General features: G+C 41.8%; 1 protein-coding gene across 2 annotated transcripts in view; it reads right to left on the reverse strand.

Moving 5' to 3' along the window:
- The window catches only part of spns2 (SPNS lysolipid transporter 2, sphingosine-1-phosphate), a 63,984-nt gene that overhangs the window by 6,757 nt on the left and 35,748 nt on the right, over positions 1-21,479 (reverse strand). For both annotated transcript variants that reach the window (XM_018691386.2, XM_051078688.1), the window contains 9 exons: positions 18,341-18,492; positions 15,365-15,431; positions 12,189-12,331; positions 11,125-11,277; positions 10,641-10,830; positions 8,414-8,479; positions 7,792-7,890; positions 4,316-4,479; positions 1,710-1,747 (listed from right to left, as the gene is read on the reverse strand). In XM_018691386.2, the coding sequence (XP_018546902.1) occupies positions 1,714-1,747; positions 4,316-4,479; positions 7,792-7,890; positions 8,414-8,479; positions 10,641-10,830; positions 11,125-11,277; positions 12,189-12,331; positions 15,365-15,431; positions 18,341-18,492 (1,068 nt within the window). In that variant the 3' untranslated portion in view covers positions 1,710-1,713. The remainder of the gene's footprint in view (positions 1-1,709; positions 1,748-4,315; positions 4,480-7,791; positions 7,891-8,413; positions 8,480-10,640; positions 10,831-11,124; positions 11,278-12,188; positions 12,332-15,364; positions 15,432-18,340; positions 18,493-21,479) is intronic.

Consider the following 21,479-nt stretch of genomic DNA (forward strand, 5'->3'; position numbering starts at 1 on the left):
TGGTGATGCAGCTGCAAGCACAGAGTGCCAACCGCTCTCATTGTTAGCATATTAAAGGAAACTATGACACTGCAGATTTGAAATGTGGCCAGCTACAGATGAGTATTATCTAATAATAATGCAAGAAACAACAAAATCACATTATGAATTTCACCATGTCTGTGTTTGCTTATTATTTGTATATTTATATTTCTACTGAGTCAGAATTCCCAGCAATATATCTCCTGAATTATCATCTCCGTTCTGAATTATTGCCAACAGGTTAGTAAAACTCTCCCTCTCTTTTGTTATTTGTTTTTATTTCTACATATTTCCAAAAATGTGTTGTATTGGGACAACTGCACTTCACTGTGCACTCCATACTGTAATAAAATACAGCACTTTGTGATGAGAAAATAAAGCTGGACTTTAAGCCTTAAGGGCAATGCTTGTCATCAGCCGATGAAAAGGTGGCAAGTCTTAAAGGGGTTTACAGTGTGAAGCAGCTGGTATGAGATTTAGCACCTCCAACTCTGAGGCAATGGTTCTCTGTCTGAAAATAGTGGATTGTCCCAAGTGAGGGAGTATCTCAGGGTCTTGTTCATGACTGAGGGTAAAATGGTGAGTGAGATTGACAGGTAGATGCGGCATCAACAGTAATGCAGGTGCTATACCCGACCATTATGGTCAAGAAGGAACTGAACTGGGGAGGGCAAAGCTTTGGATTAACCAGTTGATCTACATTCCAACCCTCACCTATGGTCACGAGTTTCAGGTAGGAAGTAAAGAATAAAAACTGCATTTATTGGTAGCTGAAACTGAGTTCCACCATAGGGTGGCTGGGCACCCTATTAAGGCCTTTATAGATAGGATAAGGAGCTCCAGGCATGTCCAACTGGAGACCCTGAGGTACATGCTGAGGAGATTATATATCTCAACTGGATGAGGAACACATTATTGCTGGGGAGAGAGAGACTAGCCTAGACTACCTTCCTTAACCTGCTGCCAACACCACCTGAGTGTCAAATGTCAAGATACTGTATGTACACAAATAAACCCTGATAAAGTTAGAAGGACATGATTAGCAAGAGGCAAAACCTTGACCTTTGGGCTAAACATGATAACCTTTACAAATAAGTCCCAACAGTGTCCTTGTTCTTCTAATTAGAGAGTCTGAGTTTAATCTTATTCATGCTTTACCAGCAACTACAGTAGCTTGGCATTGTCTTACTGTACAGAGTTGTCTGGTGTGCTGCCAATTATTGTGTCTTTTCCCCCTTCAGTTAATAATTACAGAGGTTTTGCATCATGTGTGAGTCTGATAAAGACAGGAAGGAGGGAAGGCTGCTCAGGTTTTGATAAGATGTCAGATTGTTGGTCAAATAATCAGCACCTCAAGAATGCCTAAACACTTCATGGGTACAATAGGATGGGAAAAGGATCATTGATCAATCATTTGTATATCATCAAGTTTATCCTCTCCGCCATTTACACCGCCATAAAGCTCTGGTCAAAGTGTCTATTAAGTCCAGAAAATCTTGTTTTCAGATGTGTGTGTCTCCTAATGAAAGGAGCTCTACATAATGGCAGCTAGGTAATGAGGAGAGAGCTTTATAAATGTTAATGTTCCAGGACCACCTCTTTGTTATCAACCACCTAAACTGCTCGTAGAACCGCTGATGTGAAAAGCACTTAAGTGTAAAAATGTCTTTAAGGGAAAAGGCAATTACCTGGTCATACCCTGACGGAGGAGGGTGGTCGTGTCAACCTGAGAAGAGAAGAATAGTTTCAGGAATAATGATGCACAAAAACTTTTAGACAGCTCTTTTAAAACCACATGCAGCATTTCTTAATCTCTTTTTCTGGGCCAGCTTTTTTCCCTCTAATTTCACTCATCAAACACTAACTGACGTTCTCTGTCTCTCCATCACATTTCATCACTATCTGCTTGACTGATACTCTAGGCTGCAGTGCTCAGCCTGCCTTGACCCACACTGGATCTGCACTGTCAAGGCGCCCTGGCATGGCAGATGAGACAGTTCTGCTCTCACACATCACTAAGTGTAAATGTGGACTCGGTGAATGCGTGGGGAGGCAACATGCACTGAACCCGAGCTATAAATGGCAACCCTGCAGCCAAAAAAAGCTAACAACCTAGAAATAATAATGCACTCTTTAAAGCTGGAAATAGAAAAGCGCGCTCCAGTGAGTAACTCGTTCAGCTCTGCGCCTTTTATAAATAGAGCTGAGTATCTGAGGACACACTCAAAGGAGGAAAAAAAAGCTGCACAATGCTCTGTAAAGGCGGGGGGAATTTACAAATTGGGAGCTTTATAGCACGAATGGAATCTATACATATCACAGTCATGGAGAAACCCTAGTTGTACAAAGCTGTGGATGTTGCCATCTTTCTTGGTCCCTGAGGTGCTGTTTGCAGCTTGCTACATAAGAGCTGCTGATGTTTAAGTTAGATTTTTTTTTCCTTCACTGGGATGTTTAGTACAAATCTGTACAGTTCTGTAGAGGCCTTTGGTAGACTATGTGAGGTATGCAACAGTATATTTGCTGTGTATATATACCTAGATGTAAGTTGGTGTATGATTAACCCATTTACACGTGAGGCCTACAGGAAATGATGGATGTGAGCAGGTCAAGTCTTCTGTTTACAGACACATTTTAAATATCATACATTACAATCAATATACGAATGACGTATGGGAAAAGGTTTGGTAGCACTTTGTAATATGGCAGATTATTAATATTTATAACTGCAGACTTGGTGTTTCTTTCCATTTGTTCATGACTTATTAAGACTCATTAATGACTTAGTAACATGGTGGCTTATAAACTCAGTATCTATGGAGCATTACTATATGACTTAGGAACAATTAATAGAGCTGTAAGATACAGTTTATAATAATTTTATTAAGGGAACTAGATGATGTATTAGCTTTGAAATGTAGTTATTATAATCTCTCTCTTATATCTGTGAAAAAGGACACACAGGAATGACCTTCCAGTGCCTTCAAGTGTGTCTGTTTCATATCTGGACTGTTTAACTCCATCTGCCGCTCCATTAGCTTTGCCCTACAGCGTGTGGTGTGAAAGTCGAGGGGGTTGTGGTTGGATATAGTTTGAGTGAACATGTGCCATCTGCCCACACTGTGCAATAATGTGGTCAAATAGCTTGAACCACATATTAGACCACAAACTACTATCTATTACTGGCATGACGGCAAGACTATGACTTTTCTTTTAGTCATTGTTTCGCAGTTCTTCCCTTTTTTCCTGAGAAAAGACACAACAGAAACCACAACATGGCTTACTGGTGACAGCAATGGATGTGTGCCTTTGCAAAGAGCCCCTTAGGTCTTCATGTTAACATTACACTGAGGAAATATTAAAAGCTTGGATGGTAGCTTGACCCTCAGATTATAAATTGCATTCAATCCTAAAGGGGTTCAACAAGTACCACGTTGCCTGATGGCATTTCTTTTGTTTGTATGATTACAAATAAGCTGGCTAAACTATTCTGAAATCTCTCTCATCTCTCTTTATGAGGGGTCCTGGCGTGGGAACGACCAGCAACCAACTCCACAGGGTGAAGAAAAAGTGACTGCAGACAGACGTCAGGCATCAGACTGCCATCCTGTCTAAAAATGTCCCTCATCTTCAGCAGGAAGGAAGTCATTTCTGAGAGCGCTGGCACCAAGGGAGCAAACCAATGTGATAAAAAAGTAGGAAAAAATAAGTCTGAAAGAAACAAGAAGTTGTGTCTCACCATCTGAAAGAGGATGAGAGAGTTTGTTTTAGCCTTTTAAGGCCATGACCAGCTGCCATGCCCTCTGTGTTCACGTCTTGGTGTTTAAGAGGAAAATATGAATGCGCGAATAAGAGGGGCGGTAGCTGGCAAATGTCTAAGCAAGCACACTTTAACAAATTGATGGCTAGAACAGCTTGTGTCAGCTCTGGAGCACTTTTAGCTGACTGGGACTTTCTATTGGCCTTTCTGAGTCTTGCAGGGTTGGCACCATTGTTGGCATCATTGGGCAGCTTGTCTCTGACGCGTCACACCCCAGCATCGGGCTAAAAGAGCATCATATTGTCCAGAAAAAGTCTCTAACCTCTTTGTCTCTGCATGGCACTCAGAATATAACCAATATTACTGCTGCTTCTTTAGCTTCTTGCACAGAGGTGGTGTGTCTGGATTTTTGAAACGCTTACTCAGAAAGTTAGTGGAGGACAACTCAAGCAAATATTAAATATTTAAAGAATGAATGACTAAATAATAAATGAAATAATGACAAGTTATTCAAACAATGTCTGAGTCACTTACTGTTTCTCAGCCTCCTCTCTGTCATCCAGGAAAAACAAAGCAGTGGCCAGGAAAAACATGCCCCCCAGGACGATGATAAAGGGACAGAGCATGAGGGCATAGCCCAAACTCAGGAACCGCCACAGCGCTGACGTCGTGTAGTTCTGCTGGAGGGCGTCGGAGATCTGCACCCAGGCACGCCAGCACAAATACACAATGACAAACACACATTCACGTCCCCACCAAAACCACACACACACACACACACAAAAACACAGAGAAAAGAGAAATTGTATTCACACATAAGCAAAAGTTCTTAAAATATCCTGTCATGCTTTGAAACATGACGGTGGTTACACACTCACAATAAGCACTTTACCAGAGTGAGTTCTGCATGCTTCATCATGGCAACAGATAAACCGACACACAGCATGATGTAAGATGCCCTGTTTTGTTTTAAGCGTGGTAGGATTTCACAGTTAATAGCTCATACTGCTGTTGAAGGCGAGAGTAACAATGGCGGTCAGACTTTCATGCGTGGCGCTGAGGAAAACAACAGCTGGAGAATAGTGGGTGTGATGTGATCATCTCTGCCTCCCAGTATCACTCATAAGGCAGCCCTCAAATACGCATAGATCACAGCACTGACAGTCGTGACGGAGAGGAGGCAGCTTTTAGCAGATTGTGTGGAGGTATGCACAGCAGGAACAAGGGAGGTGGGGGGGGGGCTTCTTGACTGTGTGTAAGAGTGTGAGTGGCCATAGGTCACCCCGGCTGAAGCACATTGATTATATGTTAGCATCAGCAGAATGAGATTCTTTAGAGCTGGAGAACTGCTGACAGGAGGATGTCAAGGGGAGGGTTCGTGTGCATACATTATGTTTTCATATGTGCAATGTGCAAGGTGCAAGAGTATGCATGCATCATAAGGAGTGATGGCGGAAGAAAATAAATGAAATACTTGTGTGTAACAAAATCTGGTGTAAGTTTAGCAGCTGTGTGTGTGGCCAGTGCAGAGTCTATTTCATCAGGTACAGTAAATTGCCTGCAACAAGCACAGTACAGCTTAGCTAAAAATACATAGCAAACTGCTGCAGGTCTAATTATCGAGCTGGAAGGCATTTCTGCAGAGATTGCTGAGAGATTGTTCCTGGTGTTCTCCTGCCACCCACTCTGCCTGTGGCCATGTCCTTCCCATTCAGTATAGGAGGAGTCCATTATTCTTTTGTCAGGGGATTCTTATGTGACAACTGCCGCTGTCTACGTGCTGATAGAGGGGGATCTTGGCTCAAGCTCAGGAGAATTTCAAATGTACTAAAGCACTTTTTTTTAATGACAGGGAGTGGCAGCTGTGTGGCATGTGGGCACAGATATCTGCAAGCATTCCCGTGAAAAGCATCTATGGTGTACCGGAAACACCACATTGGTTTGTAGAGTTGAGCACATCATCTGCAGATCTGTTAAGTACACAACCCAATTGCGAACCAAAAGCACTGACTCACTTGTTCACTCACTTTCTCCTGTGGTTGCTTAGCAATAACCACCAGTCTGTTTTTCTTGAGATTCTCTACTTTGCTCATTCACAGGATTTGTGCCAGTCTGCACAGTGGTGAGTCCATATCTGCCCGCGATCAGTGTACGTCACAACAAGTCCATCGCACTCGCGTGCTAAACCTCAGCTCAGGAACTGAGGCAGTGAGTGGTGACGCACTTGGAGCATTCTGTGCATCATCGGTCAGGGGTTTGTGGAGGAGTGAGAAACCCCCGGACATTCAGTATGTCACTCAGAGGAGAGTCGTGACCCTCGAGGCTGGACGGAGAAGACCGGGGTGACCGGCTAACTATGGGGCCATGTCTGGGTAATTCTGGTTGGCAGTGTCTGTGTGTGTTTGTTTGTTGGTAGGCTGCATCATTCTGACATTTGGAGCTTGGACTTTGCTGACATACCAGCAGAGCAATGGTATTATACAGAAGCCTCCCTTTTCCACAGATGCTATAAGGTCTGCAACTGACAGGTATTTTATTTATGAATCTGCTGGTCATTTTGAATGATTTACTGTGTAATTTACTTTGGTGAATATCAGAAGATAGTAAAATGGGTGTCAGAAGTCCTGTGGGCCCAAGGCGATGTCTTCAAATTGTTTTATTTGTCCAACATGCCTAAAACCCAAAGATATTAAATCTATGATAATTTAAAGCAAATGTGTGGCATTTTTGCTTAATAAATAACTAAAACAATTAATCAGTCAAAACTGTTGGTTCATTTTCTGTAGACAGTCTAGATGCTTGAGCACTAATTAAATCATTTACATTGACAGAATTAAAGTGATTCAGATTGAGTCAGACAGTTCTTTAAAACACCATGTCTCTAAATGTGTCAATAGGAAGTTTGTACAAGATAAGATGACACTGGATTACATTTGATCTGCAGAAATAATACAGTGCCAGCCTTTGAGTCTGATTCCCAGAATTTGGATTTTTTTCATTGGCAGTTCTGTTCAGCCTTTTGAAAAACCTGTCAGTACTTGGAGATAACTTACAGCTCCTTTTATCTATCTTTGACAACAGTTTAACATTTCCATTTATGGGAGTGAAAAAAACAGGACACTTTCAATGAAGCTCAACAGACAGCTGTGTCTGTTGCCAGCTTGTCAGGCCCCAACAGAGGATCTCGAGGATCAGTTTGATTCACTAATCAAAGACTTCCACTGCCTTTGTTAACATGACCTAGGCTGTGAGCCAGGGGCATGACAATAAAACACAATGTAAACAACGTAACACTAAGGCAGTCTATTTTCTCTTAGCAATTTACTGGCACCAGAGGTACATCATAAATACTGAGATAAAAAGTTAAACATTGTATGTAGGTGTGGACTGTGATACTGTATAGATATTATGTTAGTGGTGCTCATGTTTGTGTGTTGTCTCTACAAAAGGCCCAGTGTTTCCTTCTCCCTGTGTGCTCAAATATGGCATACAGAATGTGTACCTCTGTGGAGTTACTATTTAACTTCAGAAATGTTCACTCTATTTGGAACAATTAGAATGTAGCTTGACAGCCTGAGGTGAATCCTGTTTCACACTCCATTGAATAGCAAGCAGCGCTTGTATTCTGGCCTCCAGGATGCTATTCTTTGGGTGTATGTGTGCAGTTTGGAGGGTGGAGGGGGCTGACTGTGACCTTGAGAGGCCTAGCGTCCCACTCTCTCATCTCCTAACCAATCAAATACAGTAACACCAGCCCCTCCTGGGAACCCTGAGATTTACTAGAAAACGCCACTGACAGCCTGAAGAGCGGTGGTGAAATCACAACTCTGTTCACCAGCCCCCCCCGGGACGTGTGCTAAAAGCTCCTCTTGTACCTCACTTTGCACTGGCCCATTTAAAGCAAGAGCTGAACTGCATTGTGTGTGTGTGTGTGTGAATGTGGTGCTCACAGATAGCAGTATGTATTCCCCTTCACACCCTAATCACCACACATACAGGGAGAGTCTTACCAGGCCTATCAGGTACGGACTTCCTGCATCACCCAGGAGATGTGAGGTGAAGCTCTGAAAGGCGACTGCTGTTGCTCTCCGTGTAGGAATAACAACAAACTGCACGGACAGAGAGAAACACGGGTGTTAAAAATACATGACACTGTGTAAGGTGGTGAAGACACAGGTAGAAAGATTCAGTCAGCCATGTTAAAACAGCTCCTGCAGTCGTCAATTATGTACACAGAGTCTCTCAGCAGACCTGTCAGTCACAAGTAAAAAAGCAGAAATGGTCCGTCTCTGTCTCTACATACCCAACATAGTCTCCAGCCTAATTACAAATTAAGGAGCTGGTTGGTAAAAACCCACCTTACTGGAAGTCTTGCCTGACTCAACCTCCTGTTTAAACTCTTACATACCAAAACATACACGAGAGAAAGGGCTCCCTCCATTTGTTTTCCTGAGCGGTGTATGAATCAGTCTCAGTCAAGATGGCAATTATCAGCTCCACCCAAACTCTAGCCCGAGTCCACAGACATTTCATATTTCAGAACTGTTCCTAATTGGACCGCTGCCATTTGGTATTGTTTGTTGCAGGAATTTCCAGTGACCAAGCGGATAAGTATAGGTTCTCAGGACTTACCATTAAAATGTCTGCTGTTATTGCCCAGTTCAGGAAAAGCAGCGTTTCTCCAATAAAGATGCAAACCTAAATAAAGAAGGAGAAATTGCACATTTAGTGGTGCTAATTAAGATCAGCCAATCTCCACTGCACAAAGGACTGCTAACCAGACATGAAGCCAAAAGAGGAGGTTGCAGATATTGCTCCCGTGTGTGGGAATCCGCTGCTGAATAAAAGTGCTTTGGCTGCGGTGGTTAAAAAACATGTTATTATACTGTGGCCCAATTATACGTGGATGTGCAGGCCTTCATTTTGGTCGCGTTGAGCTGAGTATTTAGCCTAACAGCTGAAAAACAGCACAGGATGATAAGGATTGTTTACTCTTGTCAAAGCTGTATATTCAATGTGGAAATATTTTAACACTTCCACATTTAGAGCAGGCAGCAAGATTTGAAATTATGTCCTACTTCTGAATGGGTGGGGCAGAAAATGTAAACTTAAAATAACATAGTGGACTTGACATACTTTATGTACATGTAGACTACTGTATGTACACAGGATGGAAGCAGCTGGTGTTGCTATTTGGCCTCTTTCTTAAAAACAGACCCAGAGGGATTTGGGTTGTAGTGGATTCTCATGTATCTGTATTGACTGATTTCTTCTGGCACAGTTTAACACGGCCGGTTGATGTGCGTTTCCTGCTGGGGAATAACCCTCCTGCCAGTGTGCCAGACCTACAGTACAGTACAGAGGAGCTACAGAAGGAGGCTGACAGTGGAGATGTAGACAGGTCTGTTCTGAGAGCTGCGAACCAGACACCATGACCGACATGATGCCTCTGAGAAGAGAGAAGCCAAGCCTTTCCTCAGATTAGCTGTGTGTTGATGAGACAACAGCTGCGAGGGGTCAATCGGCCTTGACATAGCAGCACCGACCGTTACAACCACGTCACGCCTTATAATATAACACATCTGTCAGCTCTTTGCCATGAAACCTGAGTTGATCACTTACAACTGCTGCTGTACAGTACAATGATTTAATATTGTACAGTACAGTAGTCTGAGAAGAAGTGAAGTTGTTTGAAGTTGAGTTGAGTTGAGTTACAGTTAAAAGACCATTATAGATATAGATATAAAACATTTGACACCATCAATCATCTGCATCTTCATCCCTTGTTACCTACATAGAGAAAGAAACTAGGTGTCACTCGACTGCATCAGCAAAAGGTAAAGCCTATTTCTCCCACACAGTAACTGTATAAAATTTAGTTGGACAGATCTGTGATCATGTAATTAATATAGATGCTTCCACAGCTCAGGTGTAATTGGCTGAGTCACGCCTCTGTCAAACACTTGATAAATGTGTGCCTTTGACCTCATAGAAGCTTATTTAAATTCATATTTGTTAAATTGAAATCATTATTTAAATCAATCATTATTAGTCACTTACAAACTACTTTGTTTAGCGGCTGTTGAATGACGACAGTATATTAACCTGAACATGCAAACATCATTACATTCATAAACACACCTCACATATACTGTTAAAGAAATCCTGCACTGATCCAGCAGTAAAAAGTCAAGAGGCCAAACTTGCCAATGTCAGCCAAGGTCACATATTTAGGATATGGAAGCCTGTTTGTTATGTTCCCTCACACGCATGGGAAATATTTTCCATCTTTCCAGCATTGGCCAACTTGTTGAGAGCCAGTTCCTATTCCTGAGAAATTTGTGCTTGGTGAGTCCAACAGCTCAGAGTGCATTGTTTCAGGGCAGTCATTGTTAAGTTGCACCCTTTCCTGCTTCATAGGGCAATCAAACACACACGCTCTCTGTGCGTTTGCCTGAGACTCCCAACTTTTGGCCAAATGAGGAATGAACCTCAAGTTACCTGCGGCAGTTCCTGAGGTCATCTCATTCTAACCTGCAATTAGGCTATTCATTATGAGTAGCGACACCCACACTGCCTCTGGGCCTGAAAGGGGCTGGCATCCTGATACAAACATTAACACCACCCTTGTGTGCCTTTACAAAGGTTTGTCTTGTTATATTGGTTACCAGACTTTCCCTTTTAATTCTCAGTCCCTGAGGCTAATCCATAATTAACATACTAATAATACTCTTGTCAGGGGGACCTTTTTCACTGGAGACCTGTTGATTCTTGGAAGTAGGAAAGCAAAGTTGGACAACTCCCTCCAGGCAACTCACATATACACATATACACAGCAGTTAAAGGAAATGAGCCTTACGTAAGCTCCTACGATGCTCTTCTTAGCCACCACAAAGATGAGGCAGATGAAGATGGCAGAGCCGAGCATGCTGACAGCGCATACGAGTGGGTCGGCTCGCTCTGTCTTCTGGCGACACAGGCGTGTGGTGGCAGCCCCGATGACCACGCCCAACAGCCCCGTCACACAGGTGATCGCACCGAAGATGAGACTAGACAGGAGACGAGAGGAGACAGGAAATAACTGTTATTTCATTTATATATGTATCATGCTACTTTTTTATTACCACGCAGATGGAGTTAGAGATAGGGTATGTTTGATAAATGGTGCAACATCTAAATGCTTCCAAAATAAATAACGCTAGAGAATATAATAGCATAGAGCCACCTAAACCCAAGTGGTACGCAAGGTATGCTGGTATCATTCTCTTACAGGTTTCAGATTGCACAAGTCAAACAGAAGCAGCAGTGACTTCAAAGTCTCTGTTTAGTCATTAACCTCTCACCTGTCTGTGCTACTGCAGATTTCTTTTGTGCAGGGCTCTGCCGTCTTCTGCACCACCTGGGCTCTGGCGAGGTACAGAGGGATCCACATACCAAACGCACCTGTGGCGAAGGACACAGCCGCTGATGCCAGGGAGGAGAACACGTAGCTCCGACTATCAATGAGGAAACACACATATGCACAAAATCAATTATGCTGGTTTATAAAGGACAAAAAAATAAACATGCTACTGTTATCTGTACGAAAATCTCAAACATGTCACTCCCACAGGCTTTCACTTTGTAAAACAACAAACAAAGAAATGATTCTCAGAGTAGCTGGTTGGACACCATTATCTCAAAGGTGAGAAAATGAGAATTTAAAGCAGCTCTGATGATGAATGGTAAGTGAACTGGAATGATATGCAGCGATGGCTGACAGTTTTAAAATGACAAATGACAAAAATAACAGACTGTTTAATGCTTTTCATTCCTCCATAGGTGGTGAATGTGGGGGACTGTGTATTGTGTATAAGTCACACTGTGAGAGGGATGAATGCATGGCTGCTCACTTAAAATAGCTCCAATAAATCTGCATGGCTACAGAGTTACATAGAGTTAATAACATTTATTAAAGAAACTCAGGTCTTATAATAACATGGGACCACAGTGTCATGGATGCAAAGCTCTTTTCACAGTTCAGCAGTATTGCAGAGTGGTCATATGTGAATGATACTTGTTCACTGTGTCTTGTGTTGACATTTCCATGCCTTTAATAGCTACTATTAAAGGCACGGAAAACTAACTGAGTGAATGTGTGTGAATAAGTGTGCGTGTCTGTATCTAGGGCTGTGGGATCATTTTCATCTTCTATTAATCTGCCAATTATATTCTTGATTAATTGTGTCAATGATAAAACATCAAAAACTGAAAAATGCCCATTCCAATTTCCTATACCTCACACTGATCAAATGTCTTTGTTGTTCTTGGTGAACTGCTGGGGAAATATTGATGATTTTGGGGTCTATACTGATAAAAACAAAGTCAATCTCTGTAAAACCTGACTAAAGCTGAGCACAGGCCTTACTTCTTAGCGAGTGCCTTCATGTCACAGAACCAGGAGGTGCGGGTCTTGATGCGTCCTGCCATCTGGTCAGCGCTGCCTCTCTTGGGCTCAGGGACGAAGAGCAGGATCAGAGTTCCTGCCGTGATCCCTAAAACTGGGGACACCTACGGGGACAAGAAAGATTTATGAGGCTTCAGGTCATGCTGACACATTATGCTGACTGGATATTCATACCAGGTCTGACTTAGTTGTGGTTTGTATGGGACAGAAGTGAAACGCTGGACAAAGAACAGAGTGTTTACAATCTGAATGTATGGCCACTGTGTTTGCCGACACGCCTCACATCCTATACAAGTCCTCTGGAGCTGACAACATTCCCCCTGCTTACTCTGTTGGCACTGTGTGTGTGTATGTGTGTGTGTATATGCGTGTTTGTGTGTGGGCTTGTCTATGTGTGTAAGCATACAAGACTCTAAAAGGCTTTTTTGGCTTTGAGAGCTGCCTTGTGAACTCTGCACCAAGGTGAAAACCTCATCAGCTGTTACGTTCACTATCATCTTTTCTTTTATGGGTTATGAGGTAGCATGTTTGTGCATGTGTGTGTCTGTGTGGGGGGAGACAAAGACAAAAGGCAGGATGGAGTGTGTGGGAGAGGGTTTGTTTGAGTAATACAAATTGCTCACAAAAGCAAAGCCAATTTCATCTGTCTGGGGAAATTCATCACATTATACTTTGTAGCTTATAAAAGCTCATTTATATGCATAAATACTGTGGTACTGTGAAACTTGGTTGTGTATATGTGTGTGGGTGTGAGAGTGTCCTAAGGTTTTTCATTGAAGGACTAATTCAGAATCTGATGTGGTTCATAACGTGGCTGATAATGCAGCTCAACACAGTGGTTATGGTGTAAGGTGTGAGGACTGCACCAACACTGATAATTTCTTTCACTATATTGTGTCTTCTCTCTAATCTTCTCCTTGTGTGGAGCAATTTAATTGGTTCGACGTCTACATCGTCGTCTTGTAATGCACATTTGCAAAGAGGTAGCTTGATGGACGACAGAGCTCATTTCATCAAAGAAGAAAATAAATTTAAACTTTTTGGCCAGAGGTTTGCTCTTACGTCCCTTCATAATTAATCAATGAGACACTAGGAGTCTGTGACTTTTGACCTTGACTCCCACAGGGCCCATTAGATACTTCCTGTATGGATGGTTTGCAATTAAATAAATTAGCTATTGCCCTCTCCTGCTCCTCGTTTCTATGCATCTCCCCTTCTTATCATCCACATTCTCAGGAAGGTAGCTGGAACACGTAGGGCAAAAACAAACGGAAGTGCTGCAGTGTTTTTTTCCTTAAAGCAGGATACTGTCTCACAGAAACTGTTTCATGTCTTGGTATTTGTTTTCCTCTGCATGCCACACCGGTGATTAATTAGCTTTGAGATTGTTTTATTGGAATGTCATTGTAGCTGCCTTGGAACTAACTGCCCCGCTCTTTGTTTCTTTCTTTTTTTTTATGTTCCACCAAGGCAAGAAGAAATGGACTTCCTGTTTCCTCAAACCCAGCGAGCTGTCATGTCCAGGAATCTCTTCCACCACCACGGGCTGAAAGAGCATTTATTGTCTTCCTTTAAATGTCAGTCAGTTCATAAGAGAAGTCAGGTCATAATATTTTGTAGGGATTTTTAAAAGCTGACCCTGAAGTCTGTGGTTCCTGGGGAGTCCTATTAGACCTTTAATTGGTCCTCTCCATTACGATTGGTATGTCTTATAGACCTGTTCACGTCTAACTGTTTTGTCTCAAGTACTCCGTAGAGTCCCAGTAAAAAAAAGTGCTATGACAACAGTGATTTATGATCCTGATTTAACACCTGCATCTAGTCCTAATAATACAGTATGTCTGCTTCTGCAAAAACAGAACGGGACATCTCAGTACATTTCTACAGATTTGTTTCCTCTGAGAGTTGAAATTAGCCTTTAATTAAAACAGACCCAGCTTAATGTCTTGGAGCACCTTTGGGGCATTCTACAAGCCAGTACATAGTAACAAACGAGTCCTTGTGCCAGGTCAAACTAAAACCCTGCTCCCCTCTCCATTACTACCCCACAACAAAGCTTACTGCCTTTTCCAGTATACTTTCTCATTCATTAAAAAAAAAATCACTAGTTTAAAAATTGACCAGTGTGGGGTCAATATATGGAGTAAACTGTACCTCGTACCAGAGGTTTGTTTGACTCTTGAGTCACTGGATCAGAACAGCCCCATGGGCAGTGGCTAAAATGAACCCATGCATTTGTGCTGGGTTAATTTTAACCCACTGATTTTTAGTATGAGGTGATTTTTGCTTTTTCTGAATAGCATCTTCTCCCTTGATGCTTGACGCAGCTTAGATGACACCGTTTCCATTTCCACTGTTCTCCTCTGTTGCTGTAGTAAGCTGCTGGTTATTGTTCTGTGGTTGCTGCAGTTCCTTTTGATGTAACATTACGGACACATTTGCTCTACCAATCATAATCCATCCTGAGCGGTGCCAAAATTTCCCTCTTGTAACTTGTCCCAAATGTGTGTGGAGAACAATGAAAACAAAATGTTTTAGTAAGTTCCTGCACTGAAAAAGACACTAAACCAGCACTGACACCTTGTTATTTCAGTGAGGCTGACATTGATCTTGCTTCACCAGAGATGGCCTCCGAGGGTAAAGTGTAATGAAAGATAAATGTCTTTACAGCAACTGAGAGAGAAAAAACTAGCATCAGCCTTGATGTTTAATAGAAATCCACTCTCCTTGCTGCAGCCATCGGATCAGAACTGAAATGTTACAGCATACAGCTTTTTAGTTTGAATGCATATCAGAAGATGCTGAGTGAATCTGATGTTAAAGTTTTTAGAAACACTTTTTGGAAAGGCTTCTGCAGACCCCAGGAGGCTGAGCTGATGCTGATGTGGGCGTCTGTGTGAGCTGTTCACCCTTTAGCTCTCTCTCCTCTGTCACTTCCCTGCAATGTCATGGCCCGGGCCGCCTGTTCAGCCATGTGTGTCCCCTGGTGTTTCTTCCACCACTGACCCCTCCGACCCCAGATCCATGACAGGCCTCACCACCGAGCCCTGCAGGAAGTGCTCTTCATCTGTCTTTGTGTGCATGTTTGGGTGTGTACGTGCGGTGCTGGAGGATGATGATGATGATGATGTCCTTACCCTCAGTGCCCAGTGCCAGTCTCCTGCAGCCTCCTTGGCGCTAGAGCCCAGGATGTAACCTAACCCACTGCAGAGAGACCACAAGACTATGTATTAGCAACACAACACATCATATATATTAGTCTGAACCACATTATATATAAAGTATATAAGTCATGCCTACACTACACACATCCTGTTTGAGTATTTGGGTACTTGACATGAAGAGCTTATGAGAGCCTTACTGATCAAAGCAATGATAGCGTCTTAGATAGCTGGTCTATTTCTGGATGTTAGATTTGTTCATGTTGTCACAAAATGCAGGTGCAAAGCAACAGCCCACGAGCCAACAGAGCACAGTGCTAACGCGGCTGTCTGGCTGAAGGCTGTGTGTTGTCACAGTGTAATTGAATTTCACAGCATTTTAGCTGAGTTACAGGGGGGGTTTGTGTCACAAAGGGAAATAGCAATGAAATGCTTTGAGGGAAATGTTGCTAGATCAGATCTGATCAGATAAAGGGCCCCCTATGCTGCTAGATAGTATCAGCATTCAAAGGACAAAAAGGATTTAAATAGTAAACTGAAGGTATGAGCGGCACATGTGCTTTAAGCGACAGATGCATGTGTGGACATTATCTTCAAAGCAATCATGCACCAGTAAATAAAGAGCTGGTTAGTGAGTGATATTTGTCAGTCATCTCCATGATGTGAATGGCCTCTGGTAAAGCCATTTCTTCAGAATGGTTCTGTTTTATAGGCTGCCTCACAAGAGTTAACCAAATGGTTTGATGACTATAGAAATCATTTCAGTTATTTGGTATTCTAGTTAAAAGATCTCAACAGCTGAACACTATGGAAGATTTTTCTGTTTTTTGAGCAATGGGCAATTCTGAGCGACAGCACTCTCCACTAACAACATTAAAACACAAGGCCAAACTTGGTCTCTAGAGTCTAGTGCTTGACTGTCATTAGTGAGACAAATTTATCTTGAATTCTGTGTTTGAATTTAAAACAAAAAACAAATTAACTAGTAGGCTGTCTATCTCGCCGATCAGGATCAAAGCCGATTCCTTTGGCAAATGAAAGTTACGAAAGTTTTCCTTACTGCTGTGTATTTCTAATGGGTTACTGGGCAAACAACAAGTTGTAGACAATGTTTGGCTCTGTTTTGTCATCTGGTGCCACTGACTGTTACCAAGAAATCACTGCAGACTTAATATAAGTCAGTCTTCAGTTTTGTGAAACTGTTTAACTTGCATTTGACTAAATAAGAACAAAATGAATACAATCCTAACACTCCACACCAGTCTATGCCAGAGAATCTATGCCAAGTAGCACTGAAGCTTCCTTGGTGTCTCCAACACCTTACTAAGAAACTTTATGTTGATTTTGCCTTTCATTTGTCACACGTAGCTCCTTCCAACAGTTTGTTTTGCCTCTTCATTAGAATTAGTCAATAAAAGTCAGACTTCCTGATACCTTTGAGCTCTTTGAACCTGTTTGTCAGCATGTGCACAGACTCTGGCCAGGAGGTGCAGGATATCATTTCCATTAGAAACACAGATTGGAACAGTAGATTGATGATCAAATGAAGCCAGAGGGACTTTAGACTGAGTTCTTATCAGCACTGGCTGCTAAAGGGCCAAAACACGTTTAACTGGTTTTACACAAACATACTCAAGAATCTCCACACTCAGCGCAAAAAGGGAAACAGTCTTTGGTTGGGCTTCCACGATTAGTTCTCCAAAAATAACACCACAGTATAAACAGGCTCAGACAGCATATGATATTTCCAGTGAGTGACTAACAGCTAATCTTATCAGTCCACCCAGAGAGTGTTTGGAAAGTTCAACACCAACAATAAAACTTGAGCATGAAAAATATGCTCACATCAAACACTGGCGTCACACAGTGTCTGTGGGGCCAAGTTTAAAAATTATGGAGGGAAAAAATTTGGAAGCAAGGGAATCCATTTCCTGCAAATCTGGTCTAATTCCTGAGGTCATTTCCTGGAAATGGTCATAACAACCTCAGCAAAGACAAACAAGTGGGAGGCCGAATAGGATGTTTGACTGCACTTTACTGAGGCCCACTCTTTCACCTTCTATTGTCTGTGTTGCTGGGCAGTTTACTGTGACCCAAACATTTTGGCAGCTCATAACACAACCACTCAGAGGGCAGTTAGCCTTTCCTTTGCTAATTTCTGTCCAAATAAACACATATGATTACATACATTATATAACCATTCATCACTCTGTTGTACTCTGCAACAACAAATACATACATTCAATCTAATGCTAACATTTACAGTGAAAGACGGCGGCACGTTTCCTCTTCCCTTTGCTTCTCTTTATGTGTGATTCTGTGTGCAGAAGCTGGAAAACAGCGCAGCATGTGGCTGCTCAGGCACATGCTGTTAAGAGCTGTATATGATGATAAAACCTCAAGTGGCTCCCGCGCCGCATCCACCGGTACATTCATCTTTTATTATTTGGCTTTGTTTGTTTTCTCCCTGTGGCCCTTTTTCTAATTGAATGAACTGAAAAGGCTGGAGATTTAAGCTTAATAATACCTCCTACTCCCACATCCCCCCACAACACATCTCCAAAAAGAAGCCTCCCACCCTCCTTTAAGCTTCACACAGCCAATTGTAAGTTCCGCTTTTCTTTTTTCAGAGGACCTGCACTCTTTGTGTGGCTGCTGCTGAAAAAAAAAAAAGGAGCCAGATAGGAGTGAGCCTGACCTTCACTATGTGAGGATAATTTCAATTATCTATGTTAATGCCTTGATTCCTGAGCACCTTTAGGTTTAACATTTGAAGAACGGGCTACATAGGATTAAATGATTAACAGATTTAACATCACCAAGATATATTTTCATATAGAACTACACATACATGTACATTGTATACATATACAACATCTCACAGAACAGATGATATATCTTTGTTGTTTTCAGGTGCCTGCTCTAAGAATACAGGATGTGTCTGGCTCTTACCTTCCCAGGGGGATGGCCAGGTAGAAGACTGACAGCATCATCGTGCGGCTGTTATTAGTGAACAGGTCCCCTATGATGGTGGGGGAGATGGAGGAGTAGCTGGACTCACCGATGCCCACCAGACCTCTGGAGAGCACGAACAGCCAATAGTACTGCAGAGAGACAGAGACAGTGGCGAAGAAATATGAGTTTTATTATCAAGCTCCACGGGGAAACTTTCTGTGAGAGCAGAGTGTAAACCCAAAGGCCACTTCTCTTCTTCAGGAGTCTTTTTCTTCTCCAACTTTTGATTATGAATAATTTCCTTTGGGCAAAAAACAGCTCAACTCTGCTTTTAGTCTGCACAATACTTGTCTTCATCAGGCCTGCAAAGCAAATTTGAGGTCAAGATCACTACTGTTTTAACAACAAAATGTACCAGAGTGGGTTTAAAAAGTCACATAGATGCTGCAGACACATTTTTCTGACACATCTATCAGAGCTGGATGCTTCTGAAACTAAAAAATGACACACATTTAACACACATTTGCTGTACAACATTGTGTGTGGTTCTTCATTAATGAGAAGCGGTGACTTTCACAAATGTATTCCCATGATATTGCTGCTCTGGCACGCACTATACACAAGTTGTCACATTGCCTTTAAACACTGTGAGGTTGTTACACATGAACCAGAAAGTTAGTGGTAGTTATCTTGATCAACCACAGTAATTTCAGCTCATGGAACTGTGAAATAACATCATGTGAGCATGGAAGAGCTTAATATGTTCAGTCTTGTTTAGTTATTTTAAATTACCATGGCATATTATCTTCCATTGCATGTAATAAACTCACAAATGAAAAAGAATACTTAAAAGGCTTTTACAGGAGCGTGCACACTGGCAGGGGCACCGGTGTAGGCAGCTGGATTGTTAACTGTTTCCATGGCAACCACAACTCACTGGATACGGGGCTACCACGTCTGCTTTTAAAGCTGTAAAGAAATCCGGTTCCCCCACACAGTGGAATTATGCAAATTGCAAATATTGGCCACTCAATTGTGTACCATCTGTTAGTCCCATGAGTTAAATTAGTTGAATGTAGAACTTGCTGATGTTGCAGTGAAGTCACATTGTTTGATGGTCACATTTACTGTAAGAATTTTTTTCCTTGTTAGGCAGTCTATTTTTGTATTTGCACCACAGACATATACGAGCACAATGTGGGCTCTAATAATGTGGTGTGTGGGTGTGTGATAAGGTTACACTCTGTAGGGTTTGTCAGCTGTGAAAAGAGATTAATGACAGTGCTGTAGGTAGCAGAGGCAGAGCTAAGATGGTGACCCCCAGAGCTGACCTGAACGCTCAGCCATCACTTCAGGCCTCATGCTGGTGGATGGGACATCAAGTCATGAGGTCATGCACACAGCCATCAACCATCCTCTGCAGACTACACCCAACTACACCACACACACCTCACTGTAAGATGACACTCAAGGGAAGCATCCCAAAACTGTCTATGTTTGCTATGGCATTCACCCATATTATTTTCAATATGTGTTTACTGTTGCCTGTTTTTTTTAGCTTCTGGTTTGAAATATATGTAAACTACTGTGTTTCGTGATGGATCCCACATAAGCTTTCCCTGTTTTATATCTTTGTGTTTGTCAGATTGTTTTGAATGATTCACAGGCAGTCTATTTTCTTCTTTTAATGGCCCAGCCGTTTAGTGGAATCATAATTCTAGCTCTTTTTTTGTGTGTGGTCACCAGACTATCATCGCCACTTGGAACAGAAAAGCTAGTAGCAGTGACAACAGCCCCACAAAAATGAGGTTTAGAAACTATAAAAACAGACTGAAGACTATAAAGACATAAAAAGAGAATATGGGGGTTTAGAAAATTCTCCTTCAAATTCAACTGTTTTGAGCCTGTTTTCAAATGAGTTTACAGCCATGCTAACAGCTCTATGAGGCTGTAAGGCACAATGGTGCTTTGAGATAACATCAGCATGTTGGCATTGTCATTGTGAGCACGTTAGCATGCTGATGTGTGTTTCACTTTTCTTTTTGCCTTTTTAAGCACATAGACAGTCTGCCTTAATGCAGAGAAAACAATAATCTCTGTTTAACTGGACCATATAGGCTTGACACTAATTAGTCTGTGCATTAAATTATACTATTTTGACTAGAGAATTTTTTTAAAATAAAAGTTAATAACCAGTTTCTACAGTGCATTCAAGGAGACACTTTGTGATGAAGTGCTATAATTTACTATCCACTCTGCCTCTTTGTTATATGGACCTGTTAACTAAAACTATTTTTTTCAGCCTGCATGTGGATAGAGGAGAAATAATTTCTCAGGTCACCAGTGAGGGATGTAACAGCTACTCTATCATTATTTTAAAAAAATATCTATTGTTAATGGCTTAATAGACAAATCTCATGCTATCTTTAGTGTAATACGTCATGCCAAGAAACCAAACCAATAACAACTTATCTGAAGGAGAAGAGCTGTACCTGTGCCTAACATTACGACAGCTGACTGAAACACAAAAGGATCATCAGTCCTCACAGCAAGGCCTTATTACAACAATAGTAGTTCTGTGGTCATTTTCCTTGTTTTACCCTTTTTATCTTCATGAGATAAGACTGAATGAAATGACTCATGCTTTCCACTGGATAAAATTATAAATAGAGATGAACTGTAATTTTGTTGTTTTGAACAATGACAATAAAGCTCTATCAATGCACAGTATCTAGAGATGAAAGATAAAACAGAAAATAAATGAATGTTGCTGCACTGAAAGATATTCAGCTTTCTGGTTCACAGTCAGGAGCGGTAAGCCACACACGACCTCTAATGTGTTTCAAATTTCAAATGACTGACAAGTTATCATTTTATGATGATAATCTGTTGTGGTCATGTAGAAAAAAAGCATGAAGTTTCACTTTATGACAGCGGCAAATTTCTCTTATGTAAGATCTGAATTCCTATCTGCTGCAAATCCTTCTAAAATGCCCCAGAGTGTCTTAAATGCATAATGATGGGACTCAGTTGTAAGTGGTCGTTAACATTTCATTACGTCATGTCTTTCATCTCTCATGTGCCGTAGCGCTGTTACATAAGAGCCATCTTCTCTTGTCTCATTTGAGTGGCACAC

The sequence above is a fragment of the Lates calcarifer genome, linkage group LG20, assembly GCF_001640805.2.
Source record: "Lates calcarifer isolate ASB-BC8 linkage group LG20, TLL_Latcal_v3, whole genome shotgun sequence".
NCBI lineage: Eukaryota > Metazoa > Chordata > Actinopteri > Centropomidae > Lates > Lates calcarifer.